We start from the raw sequence: 21,277 nt of genomic DNA on the forward strand, positions 1-21,277 counted from the left end.
CTGTTACATATAAACACATCTGGTCTTACGCAAGAGTCAATCGCAGAGAGAGAGAGAGAGAGAGAGAGAGAGTATAAAAGAAGAGGGACTAATGCGAAGTGTAGAGAGAGCACTATGGATTTTTCTGCGACTCTTATCTCGGTGGGGCTAATCTTTGCTCTGCTGTGGCTGGTTAGGGTAAAAAACAGCAGGAGGTACCGACTGCCTCCAGGACCCCCTGCACTTCCTCTAATAGGAAACCTGCCTCAACTGGATAAAAATGCCCCTTTTAAAAACTTTGTGAAGGTGAGTGCCGTGATCAGTATGTTTTGCAATGCTCAGGTTGTTTATGGTTGTAGTGTAAGCTGCGTAGGGCGGAACATGTTTCTGCATGATTGAGTTTTTATGAAATCAACACTTGGTTTCACATTGACTTATGCAAAGAAAGAATGAAATTTGCAAAGGAATGTTTGTTAATCTAATATATGCTGTTTTTTTTAAATCAGTTCAGTGAAACCTACGGTCCTGTGATGACTGTGTACCTGGGCTGGCAGAGGACAGTTGTTCTGGTAGGATATGATGCAGTGAAAGAGGCTTTAGTGGACCAGGCTGACGACTTCATAGGCAGAGGGCCGCTGCCATTTCTGATGAAAGCTACCAAAGGCTATGGTAAAACGAGACTCTTCAATCTGTCATCCATATCAAGGCTTCACTAATCTCAGTACCTTCATGCCTGCATGTCTTTATATGACCGTGACTTACGTTGCATGAGTCCATATCAACAAGTGCACATTTCCTTTTGTCAGGTTTAGGGATCAGTAATGGTGACCGCTGGCGCCAGCTGAGACGCTTCACGCTGACAACACTTAGAGACTTTGGGATGGGACGCAAGGGGATGGAGGAGTGGATCCAAGAAGAGAGCAAACACTTGATGGATCGCATACATGCATTCAAAGGTGTGTTCTCAGCAGTTGTAAGGAAACATATTTCACACAGGTCTGCTGTGAAAGGGGATTACTGCACAATCTGTCAAGTGAAGTTTACTTTCTACAGCTCACAGCTTCAGTCTAAGACCAATTTTCACTCTGTGGAATTTGAACAAAAAAGACGCCAGTACAGCTTTACACCTGAAATATGAGCATGCAAATACTGTACACACAGATAAAACAAAGAAAGAACAAAAAAAAGAACAATGAAGGCATCTCTCTCATGGTGGATTGCCTATTTATATATCAACCTTGACTAAACTGCAGTCTTTAATCCTTATCTCTTTCTGATAGCAGTTTGTGCAAAGTAAACATGTCCTGCAAAACGCTGACGCTTCAGTCACAGCCTCAATATCCTGAGAGGTTTTAAAGGGTTTTAAACATCATATTAATGCAGAATGCACATCGAATTGTCTCGTGGGGTCAACTCATCAATCTGAATTTAAGGAAACCTTTGAGAATGAGTTCTATTCATAATATCGATACAAGTTAATGATTGAATCGAGTGGTTGAGATTAAAACTTTCCACCGAGTGACCCACATATCATATGGTTTAGTAGATGATCAAATAAACACAAAGGTGACTCTGTTGGAGAACTGGGCTTTGAAGAGAAGACTTGTAACACTTTGAACCTATAAGCTGTTAAAAGATGGATTTTTGGTGTGAAAATTTGAGGTTTAATATGATTGACAACATTTTCATCTCATCTTTGATGCTTAAATGGGAATGAAAGGTTTTTACAACCTGGACCTTATTTCTGGCATAAAATACGATCGTTTGCTCACCCATATAACTTTGGTGTCATTTGGAGTCACTCGGGCCATATTTAAATCTGCATATATGCATATAGTGGGAGTGACTGGGGCACCGAAACGCAGCCTCTAAATAACGCATTATCTGCCATGAAACTCGTTCATTTCACCAATATTTCGTTATGATACACTAGTGCTATTCCCCGTTGAGTCTGGAGTTACCTGTTATCTATTCGCGGACATGCAGTGGTTCATTGTTCTTTAGCCAGCTGTTCCTCTCTCTGCCTCCGCATGCCGGCGCTCAGAGATGACATCACCCAGGTCAGAGGTTAGTAGGTCAATCTACAGACCCTGGAAGATGATAACAGGTAACTCTGGACTCAACGGGGAATAGCACTAGTGTATCATAACAAAATATTGGTGAAATGACAGATAATGCGTTATTTAGAGGCTGAGTTTCGGTGCCCCAGTCACTCCCACTATATGGATCTAAATATTGTCCGGTGAGTAAACGATCATATTTTATGCAAAAAAATAATGTCCGGGTTGTAAAAAATGGTAATTGCCCTTTAAACTGTGCAGACATGAGTCAAATTAGGACATTCTTTTTCTGGCAGCTAAAGGCACACAGGAGCTAGACTCTACAGTTTCCATGCATTGTCTGAACCCTCCAAAACAAAAATAACGAAAAATGTTTCTCTCTTGTGCTTTTCACAGATTTCAGAGTTCAACATTGTTTTAACTCTTTTTTTTTCCAGGTACGTCATTTGACCCAACATTCTTGTTGAGCCGCACCACATCCAATGTGATCTGCTGCCTTGTGTTCGGCGAACGTTTCACTTACGAGGATAAACAATTTCTGCGGCTTCTCAACCTCATATCTGAGATCTTAAAATTTGGTAGCAGCCCAATAGGTCAGGTACGTGCAAGGAGGAACCAGAGAGTTTAATAGTAATATCTTCAAGGCATGTTAAGAGAGCACATCCTGTAACTCCTCACCTCGTGTACATTAGTACCACTTGAGAAACAAAGCTGCAAAACACTATGTGCTCTCCTCCCATAGATGTACAACATCTTTCCCTGGATCACGGAGCGTCTTCCTGGTGGACACCACACTGTTTTTGCCCATATGGAGGAGCTGAGAGCGTTTATCAAGAAGAAGATTCAGGAGCACAAAGAGACGCTGGACCCCAGCTCTCCAAGAGACTACATTGACTGCTTCCTCATCCGAATGAAACAGGTTAGGGTTAGGGTTCTCAGAGTTCAAATGAATATTGTGAATATTCTGGCTCTGATGCACATCTCATATCGCTATCACCACTTTGTCATCCAGGAAGAGGACATTCCCACAACTGAGTTCCACTATGACAACTTGGTCTCTACTGTGATGAATCTGTTCTTTGCAGGAACAGAAACCACCAGCTCCACCCTCAGATACACTCTCAGTGTGCTGATCAAATACCCCAATGTACAGGGTGGGTCACTAATTTTAATAGATCCAAATACAATCGTGTCAATAGCTGAATGAACCTGTTGTTTCACCTGTCTCATAGCATTCATAACAACAGATCGGAGTGGTGATCTTGTTTGCTTTACGGCTTTTTCCAGAGAAAATGCAGCAGGAGATCGACACTGTCATTGGACAAGAACGTTGTCCAAGCATGGAGGACAGGAAGTCCCTCCCCTTTACAGATGCTGTCATCCACGAGACGCAGCGTTTTCTGGACATCACCCCCCTCAGCCTCCCTCACTACGCACTGCACGACATATCTTTCAGGGGCTACACTATCCCCAAGGTATTCTTGATTTGTGCAACACTGTAAATATTAACATAATGTTTAACAAATCAAACACATTAACATCTTATATCTTACACATATTACATTAACAATTTTCTCTCAATAGGACACTGTAATTATCCCCTTGTTGCACTCCTCGCTGAAAGAAGAAAAGCAATGGGAGACTCCCTGGTCCTTCAACCCCAAACACTTCCTGGACCAAAATGGCAACTTTAAGAAAAACCCTGCATTCATTCCATTCTCTGCAGGTAAAACGGAGACTTCACACACTTGATGAATCACCAGTGATCCTGAGTGTTCACATGATTTTTAATCCAGTGCTTTGTTTGTGTCTTTTCTCAGGGAAGAGAGCCTGCGTTGGCGAGTCTCTGGCTCGTATGGAGCTTTTTATTTTCTTAGTGTCGCTGCTGCAGCATTTCACCTTTTCCTGCTCTGAAGGCCCAGACAGCATCGACCTCACTGCACTGTACAGCAGCTTTGCCAATGTGCCTCGTAGATATGATATCATCGCCACACCACGCTGATAAGAGAGGCATCACTGCGGCAGTCTGACTTTACTTAACCATTGTGACGATGAAGGATCTGTTTACAACGTACATGGCATTATTGTGATGTTCTTAGATTCATTGTACAGACGATGTTTGCTGCACACAAGACCATCAGATCTAAAGAGCAGCTTTCTCATTGCTGAATTGTGAATGTTATTTTGTCAATGTTTTTCTTTCTTTTTCTGTATATTTCAATGAATCCTGTATATTAATTGTTAAATTGTACTGTCATGCTCTTAAAAAGTGTGTTCCTGCAATAAAACAAATTTCAGAATAAAATCAGAGTACTGAAACACTTTGTGAAAGGGAAAAGGAGCTTTTCAGAACTATTTGTTAATAAAATAATTTATATATTCATTTTAATAGTGATTCTTGTTTAAAACATCAAGCACAGGAATCTTAACAATGCTGTATATGCGCTACACAAAGAATTACTGCAGGATTTTACAAGAAGTCCAGAAAGAATACGGTTCCTCTGATGGCCACTTGAGGCTTGCTGGAGAAACAAGTCCGTCCCATAGCCTGTATATAAATATGGACAATGCGTCCCCACTTACTTGTATGAGGCTCTTTTCTGGGGGATAGGTGAAGGTGGAGAGCTGCATAACAAAAAAAAAATAAAAAAAAATTAATAAATCACCTGGTTTACCTGTGCCCTACTGCAGTGGTCCTCCCAAAGCCCTGTTACATATAAACATGTGTGTTTTGACGCAAGAGCCAATCACAGAGAGAGAGAGAGAAAGAGAGAGAGTATAAAAGAAGAGGGACTAATGCGAAGTGTAGAGAGAGCACTATGGATTTTTCTGCGACTCTTATCTCGGTGGGGCTAATCTTTGCTCTGTTGTGGCTGGTTAGGGTAAAAAACAGCAGGAGGTACCGACTGCCTCCAGGACCCCCTGCACTTCCTCTAATAGGAAACCTGCCTCAACTGGATAAAAATGCCCCTTTTAAAAACTTTGTGAAGGTGAGTGCCGTGATCAGTATGTTTTGCAGTGCTCACATTGTTTATGGTTGTGTCTTTAAGCTGCGTAGGACAGAAAAGGTTTCTGCATGATTGAGTTTTTATGAAATCAACACTTGGCTGCACATTGACTTATGCAAAGAAAGAATGAAATTTGCAAAGGAATGTTTGTTAATCTAACATATGCTGTTTTTAAAATCAGTTCAGTGAAACCTACGGTCCTGTGGTGACTGTGTACCTGGGCTGGCAGAGGATAGTTGCTCTGGTAGGATATGATGCAGTGAAAGAGGCTTTAGTGGACCAGGCTGACGACTTCATTGGCAGAGGCCAAGTGCCATTTCTGGTGAAAGCTACCAAAGGCGATGGTAAGACAAGACTCTTCAATCTGTCATCCATGTTAAGGCTTCACTAATCTCAATACCTTCATGCCTGCATGTCTTTATATGACCGTGACTTACGTTGCATGAGTCCATATCAACAAGTGCACATTTCCTTTCGTCAGGTTTAGCGATCAGTAATGGGGACCGCTGGCGCCAGCTGAGACGCTTCACGCTGACAACACTTAGAGACTTTGGGATGGGACGCAAGGGGATGGAGGAGTGGATCCAAGAAGAGAGCAAACACTTGATGGATCGCATACGTGCATTCAAAGGTGTGTTCTCAGCCGTTGTAAGGAAACACATTTCACACAGGTCTGCTGTGAAAGGGGATTACTGCACAATCTGTCAAGTTAAGTTTACTTTCTACAGCTCACAGCTTCAGTCTAAGACCAATTTTCTCTCTGTGGAATGTGAACGAAAAAGACGCCAGTACAGCTTTACACCTGAAATATGAGCATGGAAATACTGTACACACAGATAAAACAAAGAAAGAACAAAAAAGGCATCTCTCTCATGGTGGATATCCTGAGAGGTTTTAAAGGGTTTTAAACATCATATTAATGCAGAATGCACATCGAAATGTCTTGTGGGGTCATCTCATCAATTTGAATTTAAGGAAACCTTTATTGAATGAGTTCTATTCATAATATCGATACAAGTTAATGATTGAATCGAGTGGTTGAGATTAAAACTTTCCACAGAGTGACCCACGTACCAGATGGTTTAGTAGATGACCAAGTAAACACAAAGGTATCTCTGTTCCATAACTAGGCTTTGAAGAGAAGACTTGTAACACTTTGAACCTATAAGCTGTTAAAAGTTAGATTTTTGGGGTGAAAATTTGAGATTTAATATGACAACATTTTCACCTCATCTTTGATGCTTAAAGGGGAATTACTGTTTTTTACAACCTGGACCTTATTTCCGGCATAAAATACGATCGTTGACTCACCCATATAACTTTGGTGTCATTTGGAGTCGTTCGGACGATATTTAGATCCAGTGGAGCGTCACGTATACCCATACAGCGGGAGTGACTGGGGCACCGAAACGCAGCCTCTAAATAACTCATTACCTGCCGCGAAACTTGTTCATTTCACCAATATTTCGTTATGATACGCTAGTGCTATTCCCCGTTGAGTCCGGAGTTACCTGTTATCTATTCGCGGACGTGCAGCAGTTTGTTGTTCTTTGGCTAGTTGTTTGGCCAGCTCTCTGCCTCCGCATCCTCCTTTCAACGAACTCCTCATCCATATACTCTGGCTCAAAACGGTAAGGACGCCCATCATAAACAAAGTCGTCGTCCACAACCTCAGAATCGGAAAAATATTCAGCCATGTCGCAAAAAACTAGCAGTAGCAAATTACAGGTAAACAAGCGGCGCTAAGAGATGACATCATCCAGGTCAGAGGTCAGTAGGTCAATCTACAGACCCTGGATGATGATAACAGGTAACTCTGGAATCAACGGGGAATAGCACTAGCGTATCATAACAAAATATTGGTGAAATGAACGAGTTTCGCAGCAGATAATGTGTTATTTAGAGGCTGTGTTTCGGTGCCTTCCACTATATGGATCTAAATATCGTCCGAACGACTCCAAATGACACCAAAGTTATATGGGTGAGTAAACGATCGTATTTTATGCCAGAAACAAGGTCCAGGTTGTAAAAAAATGGTAATTCGCCTTTAAACTGTCCAGATATGAGTCAAATTAGGACATTCTTTTTCTGGCAGCTAAAGGCCCTTAACGAGGGGCTAGACTCTACAGTTTCCATGCATTGTCTGAACCCTCCAAAACAAAAATAACAAAAAGTGTTTCTCTCTTGTGCTTTTCACAGATTTCAGAGTTCAGCATTGTTTTAACCCTTTTTCCTCCAGGTACGTCATTTGACCCAACATTCTTGTTGAGCTGCACCGTGTCCAATGTGATCTGCTGCCTTGTGTTTGGCGAACGTTTCACGTACGAGGATAAACAATTTCTGCGGCTTCTCAACATGATGTCTGAGATTTTCAAGTTTGGTAGCAGCCCAATAGGTCAGGTACGTGCAAGGAGGAACCAGAGAGTTTAATAGTAATATCTTCAAGGCATGTTAAGAGAGCACATCCTGTAATTCCTCACCTCGTGTACATTAGTACCACTTGAGAAACAAAGCTGCAACACACTGTGTGCTCTCCTCCCATAGATGTACAACATCTTTCCCTGGATCATGGAGCGTCTTCCTGGCCGACACCACACTGTTTTTGCCCATATGGAGGAGCTGAGAGCGTTTATCAGGAAGAAGATCCAGGAGCACAAAGAGACGCTGGACCCCAGCTCTCCAAGAGACTACACTGACTGCTTCTTCATCCGAATGAAACAGGTACTTGTTCTCTGAGTTCAAATGAATATTGTGAATATTCTGGCTCTGATGCACATCTCATATCACTATCACCACTTTGTCATCCAGGAAGAGGACATTCCCACAACTGAGTTCCATTATGACAACTTGGTCTCTACAGTGTTGAATCTGTTCTTGGCAGGAACAGAAACCACCAGCTCCACCCTCAGATACACTCTCAGCGTGCTGATCAAATACCCCAACATACAGGGTGGGTCACTAATTTTAATAGATCCAAATACAATCATGTCAAGAACTGAATGAACCTGTTGTTGCACCTGTCTCATAGCATTCATAACAACAGATCGGAGTGGTGATCTTGTTTGCTTAACGGCTTTTATCAGAGAAAATGCAGCAGGAGATCGACATTGTCATTGGACGAGAACGTTGTCCAAGCATGGAGGACAGGAAGTCCCTCCCCTTTACAGATGCTGTCATCCATGAGGCACAGCGTTTTCTGGACATGGTTCCATTCAGTGTCCCTCACTCCGCACTGCACGACATCTCATTCAGGGGCTACACTATCCCCAAGGTATTCTCGATTCGTGCAACACTTCAACTATTAACATAATGTTTAACAAATCAAACCATGATTATATTAACAGTTTTCTCTCAATAGGGCACTGTAATTCTTCCCTTGTTGCACTCTGTGCTGAAAGAGGAAAAGCAATGGGAGACTCCCTGGTCCTTCAACCCCAAACACTTCCTGGACCAAAATGGCAACTTTAAGAAAAACCCTGCATTCATTCCATTCTCTGCAGGTAAAACGGAGACTTCACACACTTGATGAATCACCAGTGATCCTGAGTGTTCACATGATTTTTAATCCAGTGCTTTGTTTGTGTCTTTTCTCAGGGAAGAGAGCCTGCGTTGGCGAGTCTCTGGCTCGTATGGAGCTTTTTATTTTCTTAGTGTCGCTGCTGCAGCATTTCACCTTTTACTGCTCTGAAGGCCCAGACAGCATCGACCTGACTGCACAGTACAGCAGCTTTGCCAATGTGCCTCGTAGATATGATATCATCGCCACACCACGCTGATAAGAGAGGCATCACTGCGGCAGTCTGACTTTACTGAACCATTGTGACGATGAAGGATCTCTTTACAACGTACATGGCATTATTGTGATGTTCTTAGATTCATTGTACAGACGATGTTTGCTGCACACAAGACCATCAGATCGAAAGAGCAGCTTTCTCATTGCTGAATTGTGAATGTTTCATTTATTCATGTTTTTCTTTCTTTTTCTTTATATTTCAATGAATCCTCTATATTAATTGTTAAATTGTACTGTCATGCTGTTAAAAAGTGTGTTCCTGCAATAAAACAAATTTCAGAATAAAATCAGAGTACTGAAACACTTCTTGAAAGGGAAAAGGAGCTTTTCAGAACTATTTGTTAGTAAAATTATTTATATATTAATTTTAATAATGATTCTTGTTTAAAACATCAAGCACAGGAATCTTAACAATGCTGTATATGCCCTACGCAAAGAATTACTGCAGGATTTTACAAGAAGTCCAGAAAGAATACGGTTCCTCTGATGGCCACTTGAGGCTTGCTGGAGAAACAAGTCCGTCCCATAGCCTGTATATAAATATGGACAATGCGTCCCCACTTACTTGTATGAGGCTCTTTTCTGGGGGATAGGTGAAGGTGGAGAGTTGCATAAAAAATAAAAAAAAATTTAAAAATCACCTGGTTTTCCTGTGCCCTGCTGCAGTGCTCCTCCCAAAGCCCTGTTACATATAAACACGTGTGTTTTGATGCAAGAGCCAATCACAGAGAGAGAGAGAGAAAGAGAGAGAGTATAAAAGAAGAGGGACTAATGCGAAGTGTAGAGAGAGCACTATGGATTTTTCTGCGACTCTTATCTCGGTGGGGCTAATCTTTGCTCTGCTGTGGCTGGTTAGGGTAAAAAACAGCAGGAGGTACCGACTGCCTCCAGGACCCCCTGCACTTCCTTTAATAGGAAACCTGCCTCAACTGGATAAAAATGCCCCTTTTAAAAACTTTGTGAAGGTGAGTGCCGTGATCAGTATGTTTTGCAATGCTCACATTGTTTATGTTTGGGGCTGTAAGCTGCGTAGGACAGAAAAGGTTTCTGCATGATTGAGTTTTTATGAAATCAACACTTGGCTGCACATTGACTTATGCAAAGAAAGAGTGAAATTTGCAAAGGAATGTTCGTTAATCTAATATATGCTGTTTTTAAAATCAGTTCAGTGAAACCTACGGTCCTGTGATGACTGTGTACCTGGGCTGGCAGAGGACAGTTGTTCTGGTAGGATATGATGCAGTGAAAGAGGCTTTAGTGGACCAGGCTGACGACTTCATAGGCAGAGGGCCGCTGCCATTTCTGATGAAAGCTACCAAAGGCTATGGTAAGACAAGACTCTTCAATCTGTCATCCATGTCAAGGCTTCACTAACCTCAGTACCTTCATGCCTGCATGTCTTTATATGACCGTGACTTACGTTGCATGAGTCCATATCAACAAGTGCACATTTCCTTTCACCAGGTTTAGGGATCAGTAACGGTGACCGCTGGCGCCAGCTGAGACGCTTCACGCTGACAACACTTAGAGACTTTGGGATGGGACGCAAGGGGATGGAGGAGTGGATCCAAGAAGAGAGCAAACACTTGATGGATCGCATACATTCATTCAAAGGTGTGTTCTCAGCAGTTGTAAGGAAACATATTTCACATAGGTCTGCTGTGAAAGGGGATGACTGCACAATCTATCAAGTGAAGTTTACTTTCTACAGCTCACAGCTTCAGTCTAAGACCAATTTTCACTCTGTGAAATGTGAACAAAAAAGACGCCAGTACAGCTTTACACCTGAAATATGAGCATGCAAATACTGTACACACAGATAAAACAAAGAAAGAACAAAAAAAAGAACAAAAAAGGCATCTCTCTCATGGTGGATTGCCTATTTATATATCAACCTTGACTAAACTGCAGTCTTTAATCCTTATCTCTTTCTGATAGCAGTTTGTGAAAAGTAAACATGTCCTGTAAAACACTGACGCTTCAGTCACAGCCTCAATATCCTGAGAGGTTTTAAAGGGTTTTAAACATCATATTAATGCAGAATGCACATCGAATTGTCTCGTGGGGTCAACTCATCAATCTGAATTTAAGGAAACCTTTATTGAATGAGTTCTATTCATAATATCGATACAAGTTAATGATTGAATCGAGTGGTTGAGATTAAAACTTTCCACAGAGTGACCCATGTACCAAATGGTTTAGTAAATGACCAAGTAAACACAAAGGTGACTCTGTTCCAGAACTGGGTTTTGAAGAGAAGACTTGTAACACTTTGAAGGTATAAACTGTTAAAAGTTAGATTTTTAGTGTGATTCGAGGTTTAATATGATTGACAACATTTTCACCTCATCTTTGATGCTTAAACCTGGAACTTATTTCTGGCATAAAATACGATCGTTTACTCACCCATACAAGTTTGGTGTCATTTTTTGTCATTGGACAATATTTAGATCAGCGTCCATCCATATAGTGGGAGTGACTGGGGCACCAAAACACAGTCTCGAAATAACGCATTATCTGCCGTGAAACTCGTTCATTTCACCAATATTTCTTTATGATACTAGTGCTATCCCCCGTTGAGTCCGGAGTTACCTGTTACCTATTCGCGGACGTGCAGCGGTTTGTTGTGCTTTGGCCAGCTGTTCCTCTCTCTACCTACGCATCCTCCTTTCAACAAGCTCCTCATCCGTATACTCTGGCTCAAAACGTTAAGGACGTCCATCATAAACAAAGTCGTTGTCCACAACCTCAGCATCGGAAAAATATTCAGCCATGTTGCAAAAAACTAGCAGTAGCAAATTACAGGTAAACAAACTGCGCGGGGTGCGCACTGCGCTCAGAGATGACATCACCCAGGTCAGAGGTTAGTAGGTCAATACAGACCCTGGATGATGATAACAGGTAACTCTGGCCTCAACGGGGAATAGCACGAGTGTATCATAACAAAATATTGGTGAAATGAACGAGTTTCACGGAAGATAATGTGTTATTTAGAGGCTGCGTTTCGGTGCCCCAGTCACTCCCACTATATGGATATATGCGGTGCTCCACTGGATCTAAATATCGTCCCAACAACTCCAAATGACACCAAAGTTATATGGGTGAGTAAACGATAGTATTTTATGCCAGAAATAAGGTCCAGGTTGTAAAAAATGGTAATTCCCTTTTAAAGCGTCCAGACATGAGTCAAATTAGGACATTCTTAGCTAAAGGCCCTTACACAGGAGCTAGACTCTACAGTTTCCATGCATTGTCTGAACCCTCCAAAACAAAAATAACGAAAAATATTTCTCTCAGATTTCAGAGTTCAGCATTGTTTTAACACTTTTTTTTTTCCAGGTACGTCATTTGACCCAACATTCTTGTTGAGCCGCACCGTGTCCAATGTGATCTGCTGCCTTGTGTTCGGCGAACGTTTCACTTACGAGGACAAACAATTTCTGCGGCTTCTCAACATCATATCTGAGATCTTAAAATTTGCTAGCAGCCCATTAGGTCAGGTACGTGCAAGGAGGAACCAGAGAGTTTAATAGTAATATCTTCAAGGCATGTTAAGAGAGCACATCCTGTAACTCCTCACCTAGTGTACATTAGTACCACTTGAGAAACAAAGCTGTGTGCTCTCCTCCCACAGATGTACAACATCTTTCCCTGGATCATGGAGTGTCTTCCTGGCAGACATCACACTGTTTTTGCCCATATGGAAGAGGTGAGAGCGTTTATCAAGAAGAAGATCCAGGAGCACAAAGAGACGCTGGACCCCAGCTCTCCAAGAGACTACATTGACTGCTTCCTCATCCGAATGAAACAGGTTAGGGTTAGGCTTCTGAGTGCAAATGAATATTGTGAATATTCTGGCTCTGATGCACATCTCATATCACTATCACCACTTTGTCATCCAGGAAGAGGACGTTCCCACAACTGAGTTCCACTATGACAACTTGGTCTCTACAGTGTTGAATCTGTTCTTGGCAGGAACAGAAACCACCAGCTCCACCCTCAGATACACTCTCAGCGTGCTGATCAAATACCCCAACATACAGGGTGGGTCACTAATTTTAATAGATCCAAATACAATCATGTCAATAACTGAATAAACCTGTTGTTGCACCTGTCTCATAGCATTCATAACAACAGATCGGAGTGGTGATCTTGTTTGCTTTACGGCTTTTTCCAGAGAAAATGCAGCAGGAGATCGACACCGTCATTGTACGAGAACGTCGTCCATGCATGGCGGACAGGAAGTCCCTCCACTTTACAGATGCTGTCATCCACGAGACGCAGCGTTTTCTGGACATCGCCCCCCTCAGCCTCCCTCACTACGCACTGCACGACATATCTTTCAGGGGCTACACTATCCCCAAGGTACTCTTGATTCGTGCAACACTTCAACTATTAACATAATGTTTAATAAATTAAACTGTGATTACATTAACAGTTTTCTCTCAATAGGGCACTGTAATTATCCCCTTGTTGCACTCCTCGCTGAAAGGAGAAAAGCAATGGGAGACTCCCTTGTCCTTTAACCCCAAACACTTCCTGGACCAAAATGGCAACTTTAAGAAAAACCCTGCATTCATTCCATTCTCTGCAGGTAAAACGGAGACTTCACACACTTGATGAATCACCAGTGATCCTGAGTGTTCACATGATTTTTAATCCAGTGCTTTGTTTGTGTCTTTTCTCAGGGAAGAGAGCCTGCGTTGGCGAGTCTCTGGCTCGTATGGAGCTTTTTATTTTCTTAGTGTCGCTGCTGCAGCATTTCACCTTTTCCTACTCTGGAGGCCCAGACAGCATCGACCTCACTGCACTGTACGGCAGCTTTGTCAATATGCCTCGTAGATATGATATGATCGCCACACCCCGCTGAAAAGAGAGGCATCACTGGGGCAGACTGAACCACTGTAACGAACAAGGATCTGTTTACAACATACATGCAATTACTGTGATGTTCTTAGATTCATTGTACAGGTGATGTTTGCCGTTTCCTCACAGCTCACGAGATCATCAGATTTCCCCTGGGCAGAAATGTTTTTTCTAATTTTAATAACTATTGCCTAATAAAATAACAAGTTTTTATGTAAGTGTCTGTAGTAAGATTCTCATTTCACATAACTTTTCAACACTTAGTGACTCATAAAGTAATAATTATAGATAAAGTCGCTTCTATCTGACATGTGAGAAATGACTGTCATTCATTCATTCATTCAAAAACAATAACAGTTTAATCTTTGCACCTGGGGGGTATTCCATCAAGCAGGCTAAAGGCAAAGTCAAGCTTAAATGGCCATGTCTGGCTAATATGAGTGAGAGTTCGGTTCCATCAAAGAGGCTGAGATTAGCCCCAACTCAGTAACCATGGAAACTATGACTCCGGCTAAGCCTCAACCATGGCTAAGCCAGAACTGTGGCTCAGGTTTCCGTTCCATCAATCTGAGCCTCAACCCTGTTCCATCAAGGTGGCTAATGTGAATGCCAGCCAAGTAACCATGGTAACTTATCCTGCCGGGCAAACCTGGTCTGTAGCAGGCTAAAAGTGAAGCTCAGCACCATCTATGATCAAAGAATGTCCAATAGACAGAAACAGAGACACACAACTGTCATGGAATGATAAAATAATATGTAAAACATAAAATATATAATAAAATGTATTAAAGAAATTATTTATACTAATAATTATATATTATCTATAAGTACATTAAAGAACATTATCATGAAAATAAAATATAATAAAAAATAAGACACAAATAAATTAATTAATAAGATTAAAGTAATTAGCCAAAAAATATAATAAAAGGAAATTGAGGCATTGAAAATAAAAGATTGAATATGTACACCAAACCACAATTAGATGTAAATGTGTAAAACCACCACCAGCACCAAGGGTCTTCCAGGACAGGACCAACCTGTTGACCCACACAGATGCGTACCTGTGGGAGAGGTACCGGTTCAGCAGGCAAAGCATTGTGTATTTATGCAGTTTGCTTGTACCACACATTATGAGGGTCACTCGCCGCAGCCAGTCTCTGACCACTGTGCAGTCAGTCTGTATTGCACTGCGGTTCTTTGCCAGTGGTACATTTCTCTACAGTGTTGGTGATGCTGAGAAGTTACGTAAGGCAACTGTTTGCAGAGAGGTAACAATTATATGTCCTCTATTCATTTGTGATTATTTCCAGCATCGCCACATATTATGCAAAGGAGTTGAGATGATCACATGGGGGTGTCCATGATGTCATATTGTCATAGGCCCTGACTAATTGGAAACAGAGACAGATGGCAATGAAGTAATATATTTATTTGAATAAAGTAATTTCCATAGTTATCTTTCATATTTATACATTAAACATGACACAGAGCAAACACATTACAGGTAAGAGCAGTCTACCTGGCCCTGAAGCAGTTCCTTAATATCTACATCACCTTCTCTGGCCATCATGACCCACAGCGGATCAAGGAGACATTCTATGCAATTGCAGGTTTGTGACAGTCATGTAAAATACTTTGATTAAATGTAGCCTATCATTATCAAAAATGTAGGCAAGGCAACTTTATATAGCACATTTTAGCACAAGGTGATTCAAAGTGCTTTACATAAAATAAAATGAAAATACAACATTTCAACATATAGCATCTGGGACAAAATACAGAAGTAGCACAAATACAGCATGTAAAAATGACAGGCTTAGATGAAAATGATATAAATTCTATACAATTAAACAGAGCAATTGGCCATGTAGGAAATAAATTAAAGCTATCCCATCGATTTGCATAACAATCAGTTGATAAATGTGATGAATATCACTTTCTAACATTACTACTAGGGCTGCCAAATGATAAAATATGGAGAATTTCACATAAATTGCAGTGAAACAATAATGCTATTTTAATTATGTTCATATGAATGTTACTTATTAGGGCTGTCTTTTTGTTCTTTGGGGATTTCCTTTTAATTTTAGGGATTTGGTTGCATTAATAGGTCCACATAATTGATTAGTTTAAAACAAAAACCATCAAGAAATCAATTGGTAGATTATTGTCTACATATATTTTGTCCCTTTGATGGGGGATTTATATAACATGATGATGCTGAAATACTTAATTTTCTTTGTCACTTACGCATTCAGCCTGTCGGCAATATTCTGCCACGCCACATCCCTCGCTTTATTGATTGCCGCGGTATTGCCCTTCTTTCGGATTATGTGGCTGTAATCCTCATATACCTCCATGAGGAGGGTTTGCTCCGCTGCAGAGGACATTTCTGCACGCTTTCCCTTGCTTTTCGGCACTCGACTATAATGGGCTTTTTATTTTCCCTGTGGGCGTGCACAAGTTGAGACTTAACAGGTGAGGCTTGACTAAGCGTCAGGTGGAGCTAGCTGATTTCACTTGATGGAACGACTTGGAGCTAGATTGGGAAGAGGAGCTTACTCAAGCTTCAAGTTTACACCTAAATCTGGCAATTCTTAGCTACGTTGATGGAATACCCCCCTGTCTTAAACAGTGAAACTAACTGATAATCACTGGATGAGCAGCAACAACATGAAGACTTTTGATCGGACTCGTGATAAGTGGGTGGAGCCAGGGACACTTAGGCCCACCCACAGCCACACCGGGGCCGTCCGTAGTGTTTACATACACCGTATAATAAAAGAGGCACTTCTTAAACGCCGGCTTTGTGGGAGTTGCCGGTTTTTGCGTACGAATGCAGACCCAAGACGATTTTCAGAACTGCGCGTGCGCATGAGATAAAAACAGTTGTGACATTTTCTTAAAAGGAAACGCCTCCCCTCACAGAGTCAGAGGGCAAGTAAACGAAGTTATGCGAGTGTTTTATTTATTTATTTTTTGCATGTCCCACTCTGTTATAATTATTATTATTACTTTTAATTGAACACATTTAGACTTTTTCAGATTTTTCTGCAGGACTCAAATTTTCCAGAAATGAAAGTTTTGCCACTGATAAAGTGCTCTGCATGCACTCGTGACTGGAATTACAATACAAGACCCCGATGCATTCCACCAAACAGCATGGGATTCATGCAAAGCGGGGCGCTTGGCAGGCAGCAGTAACAGCTATTTATCACTCCAAGGATTTTGACCTTGCAGCCGCGGAGCGCAACGGAGCGCACTTTCCTGCACCATGGAGTTTTCTCTGACTTTGACTTTAATCGCTTTAATTTCTGCTTTACTGTTGCTGTTTAGCCTGAAGAAAAGTAAACCGTTGCGTTTGCCTCCGGGACCCTCCGGCCTGCCAATTATAGGAAACATCCTGCAGCTGGACAAAAAAGCTCCGTTCAAAACCTTCCTAAAGGTGACTGCCTAAACTAGTAACCAACTATTGTTCTCCTTGGTTTTTCCTGTTGTGTGTTGTTTGTGCAAACTTTTGCATGTTTATTGCACTGCAAACGAGTACACACGTCCAAACATAGGTCCTCTAATGCAAAATCTCAGTTGCACGTATAGTTTTTGTCTTCCATGTGTGGTGTTTTTGGTTTGTGTTAAAAGTCTCAGCATATCTTGTCTTAATCTCTGTAATGCATGACTCTGCGTGTTTCCTTTCGCCCCAGTACAATAACACAATCGGCATTTACTGCTGTGCTTGGCTTTCAGTTCAGTGAAAGCTATGGTCCGGTGGTTACTGTGTACCTGGGTCCTCAGCGAGTCGTGGTTCTGGCCGGGTATGATGCAGTGAAGGAGGCACTGGTGGACCAAGGAGATGACTTCACTGGCAGGGCACCTATTGCTTTTTTAAAGAGGGTTACCAGAGGCTATGGTAAAGTAGGAATTTATATATGCACAGAGCCTTTACAGTGTTTGACTACAACTTCCTGTGACCTTTCCACTAGACTGCATTAATGATCTCCTCCTGGCTAAAGGATGTATTGTGTACAGTATCTGTTCTTACATCTGTTCTGTTGCAAGGCTTCACATGATTTTTGTTGATGATTAAAGTTCGTCAGGTTCCAGAGCCTCTGCTTTGTTTTGATTGCTGTCGTTTGAGGAATAGTGGTTCATTTTGTCTGTGCAGGCCATATTTTACTACTTCTATATCTTCCAAAGGTCTGGCGATCAGTAATGGCCAGCGCTGGCAGCAGCTACGGAGGTTCACCCTGACAACTCTTAAGGATTTTGGGATGGGACGTAAGGGGATTGAAGAGTGGATCCAGGAAGAGAGCAGGCATCTGGTAGCCCTCATGAATAGCACCAAAGGTATGCATAGTATTAGGGATGTACCGAGACTTTTCGGCTGAAAACCGACCGGAAATTTATCGCCGAAACAACACGACCGAAACAGAATGTTGTGATGATGCAAGCAACAACCGCAGCAATTTTCGGTGTGCCCCTACATAGTATGTGCCTAAAACGATTGTGCATGCCTTAGGTATTTGCTTTGTTTACATATTTCAGGTAAAATACCACTCCTGCTTTGATCAAACTATGTTTCTATTTGTATTTAATGCAGCGTGCAGTCTGCTTATACAGTACAGGATGTGGAAGGGCTTGTTTAGGGCACATATCTGTTTTGTGCACTCTGTGCAGCAAACACTGTGGATGTTGCTCAATCACTGCGACTCTGAGTTTGCGTAATCATTTGTTTTTCAGTCGCACAGCGCTTGATCTATTCAGCATCCCTTCTGAAGTCTTCAATGATATGTCTGAAAGGCCTACATCAATATTTTGCTTCACGTTGACCTATTTTCTAAGCTGATAACATTAACTTGTGACGCCACCTATCGGACTAAAACAAACTTTTTTTTGAAGCACATTGGCAACATATCAGCACATGCAATCTGAACAGAGTCTGTGCAACAAGTTAAATTTGTTTAAAGAGCTTATGCCCCAAGAGGTAACACAATGCTCTTTTGGATTTCCTTCTGTGTGCTGGCTTTGATTACTGCGTCACAAAACGCAAATCCACTCCAATCCACTCACTCAATGGGGATAACTGGTGGTTTTCTGGTTTGTTCTCAAGTGTAAATGCTTTATTCACCATTGGCAGATTAGGTGAACATCACACTGAGCACCTCCTATATTTTTTCCAGCCATGCCTTTTGATCCAACCTTCTTCCTGAGTTGCTCCGTGTCCAATGTGATCTGCTGCCTGGTGTTTGGTCAACGCTTCGGCTACGATGACGACTGCTTCCTGCATCTTCTGCAGATAATCACAGATACCCTGAAGTTCGCCAGCAGCCCCTTTGGCCAGGTACGAGGCGGAAGCGCGGGGAACGTGAAACGGCATGGAGACAGGAACAGAGTACCTCAGACTAGTACTTCACCACCTGGACAGGAAAGGAAGGGGGGAAAGGAGCAGATAAAATAGACACACGTGAGATGAACAGAATCAGCATGGAGGATTCCCTCTAACTCACATCATCTTTGAATTATGTTCTGAAAGTCTGAAAGCTGCCAGAATTTGTCCGAGTAATGACAATAACTTTATGATTTATCCTTACGTCACTTTAGATTATAATGTGATCTAAATACACATATTTAATTAATGGAACTTAGTCAAAACTGGTTTATGTTTGCCGTGTGTAGCACAGGCGCCGAGCTAACCAGGCTAATCTTACTAATTATGAATCCTGTAAATCTTAAAACGACAGGTTGATAATGTTATTTGCTCCTCTGTCTGGTGCCTAACTATAGTTCTGATAAAGCCTCCGCTAAAAGTAATTAATAAGAGCACTGCTCACCTGGAACTTTAAATATTTTTGAGCAAAATCCTCGAAATATCACAAGGTAGGCAACAAAACTAACCGCTTCTTGTGGGACATGTTAATCACCTGTCCACCGCCCATCACAGATGTATAACGTCCTCCCTGGGCTGATGGAACGGCTGCCAGGTCGACACCACAAAGTGTTTGCTGGAATCGAGGAGGTGAGAGAGTTCATTATGGAAAACATCCGGGAACACCAGGAGACGCTGGACCCCAGCTCACCTAGGGATTACATCGACTGCTTCCTCACTAGACTCAGTCAGGTGCGACAGCTACCCTGCTCGCGTGTTGTACTAATGCTCTGAAAAGTTCTCTTGATCCTGAACATTGTTCTCGCTGTGTCCTTTCAGGAAAAACACATTCCCACAAGTGAGTTCCACCACGACAATCTGATATCAACAGTGTTAAACCTGTACCTGGCGGGAACTGAAACCACCAGCTCAACTCTCAGATTTGCACTAAATGCTCTGATCAGATACCCGAAAATACAAGGTAGGCAACAGAAACACGTGATGGTTGTAGATTCACAGATATGTGCAAATATTTGCTAATTTAGTCACTGATTATTTGTTAATTATAAGTTAAACGGCAACATTTCCATCATTCTGAAGAGACTATGCAGCAGGAGATCGACACTGTGGTTGGACGGGGGCGTTGCCCTTGTATGGACGACAGGAAGTCCCTCCAATTCACAGACGCGGTTCTCAACGAAATTCAGCGTTGTGTAGATATTGTCCCCATGAGCATCCCTCACTGCGCGCTTCAGGACGTCTCATTCAGGGGTTACACAATTCCCAAGGTAATCTGGAGTCATCATTCAAAGATAATGTTCCCAGATAACACAAGACGTCCCATCTGAAGCTAAGTTTTGTCTCAACAGGGTACAATAATCATCCCCTTGTTGCACTCTGTGCTGAAGGAAGAGAAACAGTGGGCCACCCCTTGGTCTTTCAACCCCCAACACTTCCTGGACCAGAATGGAAACTTTAGGAAAAACCCAGCGTTCCTGCCGTTCTCTGCAGGTAATTAGCCACGAACACTCAATCTGAAAGGTCTCTTGAACATTGGACCTACTTTCTAAACACATTTTAATGCTGCCATAAGAACTGTGTGTATAGAAGAATTATAAAAACCTTTTTCAATTCTTCATTTTTCTTGTTTGTGGTTACCTCTCAGGAAAGAGATCCTGTGTTGGAGAGGCTCTCGCTCGCATGGAGATATTCCTCTTCCTGGTGTCACTCCTGCAGAATTTCACCTTCTCCTGCCCCGGTGGACCGGACAGTGTTGACCTTAGCCCCGAGTACAGCAGCTTCGCCAATGTGCCTCGCAGGTACATCATCATTGCTACACCCCGGCGACAACAATAATCTGGCGTTCAACGTTCGAAAAGAGGTGCCGAAGGCAGATTAAAGTGGATTAATCTTCTGATGAGTGATGATTAAATACAGGATCTAAACAAATGATCTTCACATCTACACTAACCTACTCATTACTGTCATCCCTCCGTCTTTAAATCCTGTGACTAGTATTCAGTCATTCATTCATTCATCTTCTGTAACCGCTGGTCCTGAACATGAACCTAACGAACATGTCTTTGGACAGTGGCAGGACACAGGGAGGCCCGGGGGGGTAGATTCAAACCTAGAACCTTCTTGTTGTGAGGCATCAGTGCTAACCACCACACCACTGCGCCTCCCGTGACTAGTATTCTTGAAA

At 42.1% G+C, this 21,277-nt stretch overlaps 4 protein-coding genes across 4 annotated transcripts; all 4 read left to right on the plus strand.

Moving 5' to 3' along the window:
* The first annotated feature begins 6 nt into the window (after nt 1-6).
* Nucleotides 7-4,314, plus strand: LOC311498376 (cytochrome P450 2F3-like). Its single transcript, XM_084558924.1, has 9 exons — nt 7-285; nt 486-648; nt 786-935; nt 2,477-2,637; nt 2,782-2,958; nt 3,052-3,193; nt 3,327-3,514; nt 3,624-3,765; nt 3,860-4,314. Exons 1-9 carry the CDS (start codon nt 115-117, stop codon nt 4,039-4,041), a joined length of 1,476 nt encoding a protein of 491 aa, XP_084415050.1. The 5' UTR covers nt 7-114; the 3' UTR covers nt 4,042-4,314.
* A 199-nt stretch (nt 4,315-4,513) lies between these two features.
* LOC311498378 (cytochrome P450 2G1-like) lies at nt 4,514-9,121 on the plus strand. The gene is made up of 9 exons (XM_084558926.1): nt 4,514-5,029; nt 5,229-5,391; nt 5,529-5,678; nt 7,287-7,447; nt 7,592-7,768; nt 7,856-7,997; nt 8,131-8,318; nt 8,406-8,547; nt 8,642-9,121. Exons 1-9 carry the CDS (start codon nt 4,859-4,861, stop codon nt 8,821-8,823), a joined length of 1,476 nt encoding a protein of 491 aa, XP_084415052.1. The 5' UTR covers nt 4,514-4,858; the 3' UTR covers nt 8,824-9,121.
* A 143-nt stretch (nt 9,122-9,264) lies between these two features.
* LOC311498377 (cytochrome P450 2F3-like) lies at nt 9,265-13,710 on the plus strand (the record flags this gene model as incomplete). The annotated part of the gene is made up of 9 exons (XM_084558925.1): nt 9,265-9,805; nt 10,005-10,167; nt 10,305-10,454; nt 12,180-12,340; nt 12,475-12,651; nt 12,743-12,884; nt 13,018-13,205; nt 13,293-13,434; nt 13,529-13,710. Exons 1-9 carry the CDS (start codon nt 9,635-9,637, stop codon nt 13,708-13,710), a joined length of 1,476 nt encoding a protein of 491 aa, XP_084415051.1. The 5' UTR covers nt 9,265-9,634.
* Nucleotides 13,711-16,797: 3,087 nt separating this feature from the next.
* Nucleotides 16,798-21,042, plus strand: LOC311498375 (cytochrome P450 2G1-like). The gene is made up of 9 exons (XM_084558923.1): nt 16,798-17,154; nt 17,454-17,616; nt 17,904-18,053; nt 18,887-19,047; nt 19,648-19,824; nt 19,912-20,053; nt 20,173-20,360; nt 20,442-20,583; nt 20,738-21,042. Exons 1-9 carry the CDS (start codon nt 16,984-16,986, stop codon nt 20,926-20,928), a joined length of 1,485 nt encoding a protein of 494 aa, XP_084415049.1. The 5' UTR covers nt 16,798-16,983; the 3' UTR covers nt 20,929-21,042.
* The last annotated feature ends 235 nt before the right edge of the window (nt 21,043-21,277 follow it).

The sequence above is a fragment of the Chelon labrosus genome (assembly GCF_963514085.1).
Source record: "Chelon labrosus genome assembly, chromosome: 13".
NCBI lineage: Eukaryota > Metazoa > Chordata > Actinopteri > Mugiliformes > Mugilidae > Chelon > Chelon labrosus.

Coding starts and splice junctions, on each gene's coding strand:
- LOC311498378 (XM_084558926.1), top strand. CDS start 4,859: ATGGATTTTTCTGCGACTCTTATCTCGGTGGGGCTAATCTTTGCTCTG. Junction 5,392..5,528: donor GAAAGCTACCAAAGGCGATG/GTAAGACAAGAC, acceptor TCCTTTCGTCAG/GTTTAGCGATCAGTAATGGG. Junction 7,448..7,591: donor GTAGCAGCCCAATAGGTCAG/GTACGTGCAAGG, acceptor CTCCTCCCATAG/ATGTACAACATCTTTCCCTG.
- LOC311498376 (XM_084558924.1), top strand. CDS start 115: ATGGATTTTTCTGCGACTCTTATCTCGGTGGGGCTAATCTTTGCTCTG. Junction 649..785: donor GAAAGCTACCAAAGGCTATG/GTAAAACGAGAC, acceptor TCCTTTTGTCAG/GTTTAGGGATCAGTAATGGT. Junction 3,194..3,326: donor CAAATACCCCAATGTACAGG/GTGGGTCACTAA, acceptor GGCTTTTTCCAG/AGAAAATGCAGCAGGAGATC.
- LOC311498375 (XM_084558923.1), top strand. CDS start 16,984: ATGGAGTTTTCTCTGACTTTGACTTTAATCGCTTTAATTTCTGCTTTA. Junction 19,048..19,647: donor CCAGCAGCCCCTTTGGCCAG/GTACGAGGCGGA, acceptor CGCCCATCACAG/ATGTATAACGTCCTCCCTGG. Junction 20,584..20,737: donor GTTCCTGCCGTTCTCTGCAG/GTAATTAGCCAC, acceptor GTTACCTCTCAG/GAAAGAGATCCTGTGTTGGA.